The sequence below is a fragment of the Triplophysa dalaica genome, chromosome 11, assembly GCF_015846415.1.
Source record: "Triplophysa dalaica isolate WHDGS20190420 chromosome 11, ASM1584641v1, whole genome shotgun sequence".
In the NCBI taxonomy this organism is placed as follows: Eukaryota; Metazoa; Chordata; class Actinopteri; order Cypriniformes; family Nemacheilidae; genus Triplophysa; species Triplophysa dalaica.
Window position 1 is genome coordinate 23,073,595 of NC_079552.1, and position 10,452 is coordinate 23,084,046.

Genomic DNA, 10,452 nt, shown 5'->3' on the forward strand with positions numbered 1-10,452 from the left:
TTATTTTGTGTCTTATTATTTGGTGCCTTCATAAGATTTGAGAAAACCTCTAAATCCTTCAAGAACAATTTGGCGAAAGGCCCTTTCATGTCTCGGAATGGCCCTAGTGGTTATAAATAGAAACAATAGTAACTGTGAAAAGGGATATAGTGGCTTTCAAAGTATTCATACCCCTTTCTTTTTTTACACTTTGTTATGTTCTGCCTTTAGTTAGACTACTTTAACTTACTTTACATTTAAATTAATCCAAAATCTATACACAATAATGATAAAAATGAACTGTGAAAACTTTGAAAATGTATTAAAAGATGGGACTGCGTTAAGCTCATTCTCATTTTAGTTGTTTTTATGACAGCTAAGGTAAAATCTCCTTTTACATTTTTCTGCTCTTTGTCTTGACGACTAGCATATTTTGCTTCAAACCCTGTGGGATGAAATTCAACAAAACTGATATGCTGATTTATTTCGATGTAAAATAGATTCCATTCATGGTACTCTGAGCGGTATTCAGAATTCTTTAAGTAGTAAGAGAGATCAAGTTAAAATTTTAACATAAACTTAAAAGGGCGGTTTCCCGGACTAGTCCCAGACTAACTTAAATGTTAGAGATGTCTTAATAGAAAACAACCTGTTATATAATACAAATATAATATAATATAAACAAGTATTTTAAAATTGACAACACAGAAATTCTTTCAGAAAATACCACCTTGAAACTATTCCTTTCAGAAGAAAAGTGACTTTTTAAAAAGTTATTTATAATATTAATAATGATTTGTAAAGATGTTAATTACCTAAAGTCAACCCTATTTCCCTTTAGACAATCAATTCCTAATATTCAAAGACATCTTATCCAATTGGTGCAATGAATTTAATTGGTGCATGTCATTGGAGGTAAATAATGTTTAAGGAATTATTATTTACGGAATGAGGAATACGTTTTTGTTTTCGACTGAATGATTTGGTCCATTGTGATAAAAAAGTGTATGCAGTATGTACTTCATGATAATCCAAAATTGTTAAAACTATTGCTTAAGTAAGACTTCAGATTATCTACATGAGATGCTATCCTAAATTAAAATCTTGGGTTGTGATTTCAGATTCTGCTTGTAAAATGTGTGTAAGTTTTCTTACAATTTTGCCACCCGCACAATTCAAACTTATTATTACGAGTTGTGTAAACTAGTACTGTTTGCATCTTGCCACACAGCTGCAATCCGTAAACTAAACTTTTAATTTCAAATCATGAAATACAAATTTATATAAACATAAAATTTACGCAACTTACCCAAAACACAGAGCCACAGTATTTGTCTAGAGCTGACAACATGTTTCTTCCATCCCACCTGACCAGCAGCAAACAGAGGTGATGTTTTTCACCAAAGAGCACAGATTGGTCTAACAAATTCCTTATTTCTGCAATGTAATCTATTAAGAAATGTATCCTCTTCAGGCTTGGCTGAGTGAGTGACAATGTAGTCTCTTAAGACTGTGTCCTGCCTACTGCTATAAAATAAGGTTAAATAAGATGTCAACCTTTTCCCCACTTGTCCAACATGAAGCAGCTCTGAGATAACTCTTTGGTTTTCATAACTCGTTATAGTCTAAAGTCCAGATCCACCATCATCATGTGTATGTGAGGAGGAGGGGACAACACACACACACGCACACAAACACACATACACCGTAGGAAAGGGCTATTTTCTGCCTTTGCAAATATATGGGGCTTAAGGTGGGGTTTCCTCTTGTCGGCTAAAAACAATAATGCTGAATTTCCTGATACAATTTAAAAGCCTCTTCTGGGGCGACAACCATTTAAAAGAGCTCATGTAACAAAACATGAAAATCATAAAGCTAAATGAATAAAATAAAAAATAAACTTGGATAGAGAAGAGAGATAATAAAGGATGGTCCTTTCTTTAAAACATTTGTAGTATAATTATCTTATTGCCTCTTGAATCTGAAGGATTTAATTTGAAAACTAATATAAATGTTTACAATATAATTACATTAAATAGTATTTTAACATAAAAAACTTAGAAAGTGACTTAGGAAAGTGCTAAACTTAAGACAAACAAAATTTACAGCAGGACAAATATAATGAAACCTGATATGAAAAGTTGATAAAACGCTGATCAGGCCAAATCTTTAAAGCTTTTTAAAATACCTTAAGATGATAGCTTTAAAAAAAATCAAATCACAACCTTCTGCCCACTGATAAGGTTTACAGTTAATCATTACATAAATGGGATAATATAACACAGTCCTGTGAGTCATTGAGGATTCAAAGACACATCAGCATGACAGACAAAAAGAGGATTACACTGCACTTTTTTCACTCAATTGTTTATCCTTGATTAAATGAATTATGGTTCAGATCTTAACACTCAAATAAATATTAAAATATCAAAACAAAGGAGCCAATCTTCTAATGGTTACAATTATAATTGTATCATAGTTTGACAACATAATAATCAAAGAGACAGAACACAGAGAATCCCCCCTCCATTTACCAATCTTTATGACCTGTGTTTATATATGTTAAGGATGAAAATCAAAAAAAAGAGTAAGCATGAATCCACACCATGCGTATTTATTGAACAGATGCAACAGAGAGTTCAGATTAGTTTATTGTAGAATAACTATTATGGAGAGTGGAGACTTCCGTTCGAGGAGCTAGAGACCAGGGGGAAATCCTTCTTACATAAATTGATGATTGGGAATACAAGGAGACACTGGAGAAACACAGGAGTCACACATGGTAAGTAGCAATACCAGCAGGTACTGAGTCCTTAACCACTTCTGAAATCGGACAAAGTGACGGCCGCTGCACCAGGCTCTGTGGGAAAGGGAGACACAAGGGTTAGTGTATGGCTTTAGAAGGGACACTTGAAATGATGGTGAGATGCGATAGTACATTTACATAACATTTAGTCATTTAGCAGACACTTTTATCAAAAGCGACTCACAAAGAGTTCAGGGAGAAATAAGAAATATGTCATACAAGAGCAATAATACAATAGGTGCTCATACAAAGTTGCTAGTTTCAGCAAAAGCTAGAACAATACCTGTTGAAAGAAAGAGAGAGGGTTAGAGGTTTTTTTTCATTTGCCTGTAAGGTATTCACAGAAGAGTTGGGTTTTAAGTTGTTTTTTGAATGTTTTGAGAAATCTGGTTGACCGGACTGAGTTAAGAAGAATGTTCCACCATGAAGGAGTTGTGAATGAGAATGAGCAGGAAAGCCATTTGCTGCCCTTATGAGAATGCAATACATGACGCCGCTGGTTTGCTGAAGGCAGGGATCTTGATGGGGTGTAGGAGTGAGTGAAAATATGCCGGTCCAGATCCAGTGATAGTCCTGTAGGCTAGCATTAGTGACTTGAATCTAATACGGGCTTCAACCGGTAGCCAGTGGAGAGATAAAAAGGGGTGTCACATGAGCCCTTTTGGCTGTTGGAAGACAAGGCATGCTGCTTTATTCTGAACCAGCTGGAGAGGTTTGATAAATTTTGCATGAAGACCAGCAAGGAGAGCATTGTAGTAGTCCAACCTTGAGATCACCATGGTCTAGACAAGGAGTTGTGCCGCATGCTCAGTCAGGAGGTAGTTGGAGCCGATAGGTTACAGGGTTTATCTGGCGTACTATGGGTAATGGTCCAGTGAATTTGGGTCTCAACGGGGATGTCTCGACAGGGATGTTGCAGACGGAGGTCCCGAGTGGAAAGGCCTACCTTTTGACCCCGAATAATTGTTGCCCATGCAAGAAACCGGGCCCAGCTGTGTTGATGGTTGGGGCAGGAGGTCCTCAGTTATCTCTCAAAGTCCTAGATCTTTGCAAACTGCACCCAATGACCTGGACTGCGCAGGGCTGGACTGCGCGGAGCTCGTCGACTGTCTGGTTCCGGGTTGCCTGGGATATTTTTGGCTTGCAGGGAGCGGATCACCTGCTGACTCCACAGGAGGAGACGTCGGGCAAGTCGTGTAAGCTGCCATGAGCGAATGCCACCCTGTGGTTGATATACGTGCTGTCCAGTCGTGCTGTCCAACTCGATTCTCTAGCCAGTGTTGGAGCGGTCTCATGCGCATCAACCCGAGGGGTATCACCCCCGCCGAGGATGCCATGTGTCCCAGGACCCTCTGAAATTGTTTCAGGGGACCGCTGACTGACTGAATTGTTCCAGGGAGTTTAACACTGACTTAGTATGCACTGAAGTCAGTCATGCTGTCATTGAGACAGAGATGAGTTCCATACTGAGAAAGAGGATGCTCTGCACAGGGAGAGCTTGCTCTTTCTCATTTGACCTGTAGTCCCAATTACATCAAGTCCCAATCTGTACATAATAGATCTCGAGAGTGTGCCAAGATAAACAATGTCTTCGAGATAGTTTAGTTCCCGCGCACCTCTCTCCCTGAGCGGAGTGAGGGCGGCTTCCACGATCTTCGTAAAGACTCATGGGGATAGGGACAAACCGAAAGCGACTGACCCTCGAAAGCGAACGTAGGTACGGGTGATGATGAGGAAGAATGGAGACATGAAAGTAAGCGTCCTTCAGGTCTATTGCCATGAACAAATCCTGACATCTGATAGACGCCAGGCTGCGCCTCTGCGTGAGCATCCTGAACTGCAGCTTGTGCAGATGCCTGTTCAGGCTATGCAGATCTAGGATGGGGTAGATATAAGGGTCGCTATGTTGTGGGTTATGTAGCTCATGTCGAAGACAAAGTGCAGAAAGTTGTATGAAATAAACAAAAATAAGCAAAATGTGATCAGAGCAGTCATGGGGGCAGTTGATCTTACCAGCGCCATCTTTCAGGGTCCATTAAGCCTCTCTCTTTCTCCCCGGGTTTTCACTTGGGTTGTTCAGGCGACACTAGAACCACTTCAACAAGAAGGCATATTGATTCTTCCATACTTAGACGATTGGATGTTGTGTGCCAGGTCGCCACAGCAATTTATCATCAATACACAGTGCCTGCTACACCATGGTGCCACCTTGGGTTTGAGGGTTAACCTCAGTGTCCTTCCTGGGATTGGATCTCAAGTCAAGATCAATGAAGGCCACTCTGACAGACATCAGAAGGCAGATACTTTGGAGGACCTTGGCAAGGTTCCAGGTTCACCACAAGTTGGCCTTCATCAGTTTGACACGGCTGGCCGGCCTTCTCACGGCGGTTTCATCGGGTATTTGGTTATGGTATTCAGCACGCAGGGAGCTGATGACCACAGATTCTTCCCTCAGCGGGAGGACTTTGGCAACATCATGGTGTGTGGAGCGACTGGAACCCCATGTTCCGGGCATTGCGTACCAAAGTACTGGAGCTGTGGACAGTCGTTTTCACTCTGTAACATTTCCGGCACAAACTTTCAGGAAACAACATTCTAGTGAGTAGACACATTTGGTATTTCTATCAATCCCCAAGGAGGCACGAGGTCCCTACCTTGTGTCCGATTGACAAGGCTACTTCTGACATGGGCAGGCAAACATTTCCTGTCAGTCAGGGTAGCACACATTCCCGGGTGCTGCAACAGTGTAGTGCCAAGGCTGGGGGAGTGGAATCGGCAAAAGGAGGTTGTCGAGTCATTATGGAAAATCTATGCAACAGCGGCAGTAGGCCTCTTTAATAGCAGGGCGACAACAAATTGCCTGCTGTGGTTCTCAGCACACAGCGGGAGCTGGACTCGTTAGTCCAGGAAGCTCTAGCCCACAAATGGCCGAACCTCCTTCTATACACATTTCCCACCTTTTCACTCCTTTTGTCAGTGTTTTGTTAGCTTTCCCCAGTGTTTGAAACTGTGTGCCTGGCCCTTGGGGTTGAGAGGACACACAGAAATCAGCTGGGGTAAGGACACTGTTTTGAGTTCTAGCATCTATTAGCATGATAGTGGATTTTTTGCAAGACTTATTGGATTCTGGTCACTCTCCAGCTACTCTCAGAGTGTTTGTGAGCCCATCAGGATCCTAAGGGGCAGGTGTCAGTAGGTGCAGATAGATAAGTGGCTGCATTTCTTAAAGGGGCTATGTGTCTAAAGCCACTAGCACGCGTAACATATACCCAGTGGAATTTGCGTGTGGTGTTGGGAAGTCTCTGTTCAGTTCCCAATGAGCCACTGGAGCAAGCAGCTATAAGGAGTCTTTTATGAAGACTGCCTTTCTTTTGGCAATAACACCAACCAGAATAGTTGGTGAGTTGCATGCGCTGTCAGTTAGCCCACAATGTCTCAGGTGGGGGCCAGAGGGCAATAAGGTCATGCTCTGAACAAACCCAGCTCTCCTGCCCAAGGCGGTGTCATCACAGTTTGTAAATCAACATATTCAGTTAAAGGAGGTCCTATGTCCAGTTTGTGCATTGAGGCAGTATGTGTCAAGGACTGCTTCATGGCTTACCACAGACCACTTGTTTGTTTGATTTAGTTCCGGCAGGAAGGGTGCTCCCTTACTGAAGCTGAGGCTGGCCCATTGGGTAGCGGACACTATAATTTAGGCATGTAGTAAAGCATGCAATACAATGCCTGCATCGGTTAGGTGTCATTTAACTCGGGCGGTGTCCACGTCTTGGGCGTCATTGCGTGGTGTGCCCCTATCAGAAAAATCTGCAGCAGCTACTTGCACATTCACAAGTTTAGCAGACTTAGTGTGGCTTCTATTCCTTTCATTGGTTCTGCAGTTTTGCCTCTTCACGTTAATGCTGCGGTATCCTCGTCACTTGGTTGTACTCGTCTTGCACTATGTACTGACTGTCTCTGGTTGCTTACGTAACTGTGGTTCTATGAATGGAAGACCGCCAGAGTCTTGTCACTCAGATTAAGAAAACTTTGAGACCGACCGTGACATAGTTGGGAGTTGATATAGCTTCCGATGTGTAATCGGTCAATATCACGTGAGATTGAATTAATACGAGATTATCAATGTGATGCATGAGACGCAATTCTTCCACCATGTATTGACTGTCTCTGGCGGTCTTCCACCATTCACACAACCATGGTTACAGAATTAACCAGCAATATTTTAGAAAGACAAAGCTTAAACTTCTGTAGGCTTAGAAATAAGCATGAATTTATTGCTGTGTCACTAGGTTAGGTTTTGTCACATGGTCAAGGAAAGGATAAAAAGGAAATGTAAAATATGCTCTTCTCGTTTTCATCTCCCTGGAAGTTCATCTCTTGGAGCTCTGGCTCTTCTTCTATGGCTCCTTCTAAACTTTCTCTCTTTTCTATCCTTTCCTATCTCCCAGGGACTATCGAATACATTTAGAAACTGTTACTTGTAAAATTTTAACATTTTATGCATTAAATTTGTAACCATTTACATGTAACATCAATTTAAGTCTGTTATTAAACACTTACTGTTATGAACAATACCGGAATCAGATGCAGGGTACAGAGAGATACTTCAACGGACAGAGTCATCGTCACAAGATAAAACACTCAGAAAGGGGAGGTCAGAAACAACAGCCTTGAGCGCTCGGCCAGGGAGTGGATGGGGAGATGGCTGCGACTGGATGGGGGATAGGTGTGGGGATCAGAGGTGACCGCAGGGGAGAGGAAGTCCTTGACTCGCCCAGCGAGAGAAATGATCCACTCTGGAAGAGATGTGAACCACGCAGGGAGAGATCTAATCCACATGGGAAGAGAAGACAAACCTGATCCGAGGAAGGGAGAAACTTGATTGCGTGAGGCAGCAATCTATGGGTACCGCAGAAGCAGAACACCATGCAGAAGACTACAAGCTCTGTAGCCTAGAAAAGACAAGATAATTACAAGGTGAGTCTTAACAATTTAATAAAGTGTAGGATCCACGTATAGCATGGAAGGATAGTCCTCGAAATTACAGGAATGCAATAAAAACGTCTAGATCCGCCTACTTTTCAACACTAATAGAGGAAAACCATCACAACCCTAGGTTCTTATTTAACACCGTGGCTAAATTAACAAAAAATAAGTTGTCATCGACGTCAGATTCTGATTATCAGCATAACAGTGATGAATTTATGAACTACTTCACGAGTAAAATCCAAGATATAAGAGAAAAAATTATAACAATGCAACCTGTAGTGAAATCCGCTGAACAAACTAACTACAGCACCCCTAAGGAGAAATTGCAATTATTTTCTACAGTAGATCACGATGAACTGTCTAAAATCATTAGATCATCTAAATCATCAACATGCATGCTAGACCCTATACCTACAAAACTACTGAAAGAAATGCTCCCAGAAATTATAGATCCTCTTCTTAGTATTATTAACTCATCTCTGACATTAGGACATGTGCCTAAAGCATTTAAGGTGGCTGTTATAAGGCCTCTTTTAAAAAAACCCAAACTCGACCCTAAAGAACTAGGGAATTACAGGCCTATATCGAATTTACCTTTTATATCTAAAGTTCTGGAAAAAGTAGTTTCAACTCAATTATGCTCCTTCCTCCAAAGGAATGACATTAATGATGAATTCCAGTCTGGATTTCGAGCATGTCACAGTACAGAGACTGCTTTGATCAGAGTTACAAATGATCTGCTTTTAGCGTCTGACCGTGGCTGTATTTCGTTATTGGTGCTGCTAGACCTCAGTGCTGCATTTGACACCATTGACCACAGCATACTTCTACATAGACTCGAAAATTACGTTGGCATTAACGGAATAGCATTGAAATGGTTTAAGTCTTATTTATCCGACCGTTTTCAATTTGTAGCAATAAACAATGAGGTGTCCCGCAAATCACAAGTCCAGTACGGTGTACCACAGGGCTCAGTCTTGGGACCCCTGCTCTTCGCATTATACATGCTACCTCTAGGAGATATAATAAAGCGACACGGAATTAGCTTTCACTGTTATGCTGATGATACTCAACTTTATATTTCCTCGATGCCTCATGAAACCCAGCAGTTTCATCGAATAAAGGATTGCATAGTTGACTTAAAAATGTGGATGAGTAACAATTTTTTACTACTAAACTCGGACAAAACAGAAGTGTTACTTACTGGACCGAAAACTGCTATGCGTAACAACCAAGAATACTGCTTAACGATTGACGGATGCTCCATAAAATCCTCGTCATCAGCTAAGAATCTTGGCGTTGTATTCGACAGTACTCTCTCATTTGAAAGCCATGTCGCAAACACCTGTAAAATTGCATTTTTCCATCTTAAGAATATATCTAAATTACGTCATATACTGTCACTTTCAGATGCAGAGAAATTAATTCATGCATTCATGACATCAAGACTAGATTACTGTAATGCACTTCTAGGTGGTTGCCCTGCGGGCCTATTACAAAAACTGCAACTGGTTCAAAACGCGGCAGCTCGAGTTCTTACACGTACAAAAAAGTATGAGCATATAACCCCGGTTCTGTCAACCTTGCACTGGTTACCTATAAAGCATCGCATTAACTTTAAGATCTTGCTTATTACCTATAAAGCCCTACATGGTCTAGCGCCGCAGTATTTGAATGAACTTCTATTGTATTACAGACCTCCACGTACATTACGCTCTAAGGGGTCCTGTCAGTTGGTAATACCTAGAATTTCAAAATCAAGTGCAGGTGGTAGATCCTTTTCTTATCTAGCGCCTAAACTTTGGAATATTCTTCCCTGCACGGTCCGGGAGGCAGACACACTCTGTCAGTTTAAATCTAGACTAAAGACTCATCTTTTTAATCTTGCATACACTACACCTCCATAATATTAATCCTCAGAAGATTTAGGCTGCATTATCTAGATCAACCGGAACCAGGAACACATCCAACAACAAATGATGCACTTGTTGCATCAAAGAGTGCAGAACAGTACTCTACTCTCAGCCAGTCTTGTCTCTTTGTTCCAAGGTTACCGCAGGATGCAGTTCATGCCCAGACCTGATGGCAGAGCTGAGAATGGAAAGCGGTGACCTGACAAGTGCTAAGAGGATAGAGCTGGATAAAGGACGCGACAACTTTGTTTTTCCTACAACATTTCAAATGCTATTAGATTGTTAATGATAATCTTTAATCCTTAATTTTTATATTTTTACTAAGCCTTGTTGTGCAAGCACTGTTGAGCTTGTGCAGAGGCAGCAGCTTTTGCCAGAGGGGAACTGGAATCCCCTGGTTGGGCCTGGGTTCCCCTGAGGTTTTTTTTTCTCGATGGGAGTTTTGGGTTCCTCACCACCGTTTGCATATTGTTTTGCACTATCTGCCTGGCCGGGGGGGCTGCTTTAGAATTCATACTTGTATTAAATGTGTCTCATGTTCAGCTGCTTTGTAACAATGAAAATTGTAAAAAGCGCTATATAAATAAAGTTGAGTTGAGTTGAGTTGAGGATCTGGCCAGACCGATATCCGTTTCTTATGCTCTGTGGTGTCACGTTACAGAAGACAAGACTACCACAAGATGGATTATGACAGGCTCTCCCGGACCGGCACCCCGCAACACTTCATAAGATGTGCCGTGCGCCCCGAGCTACCGCCTGAACGCT

At 41.5% G+C, this 10,452-nt stretch overlaps 1 protein-coding gene across 1 annotated transcript in view; it reads right to left on the bottom strand.

Moving 5' to 3' along the window:
- abcc2 (ATP-binding cassette, sub-family C (CFTR/MRP), member 2) overlaps positions 1-1,584 on the bottom strand; it is a 29,317-nt gene extending 27,733 nt beyond the window's left edge. The window contains 1 exon segment of the mRNA XM_056760893.1: positions 1,289-1,584. Coding sequence (XP_056616871.1) covers positions 1,289-1,330 — 42 coding nt within the window. The 5' untranslated portion in view covers positions 1,331-1,584.
- Between the last annotated feature and the right edge of the window lie 8,868 nt (positions 1,585-10,452).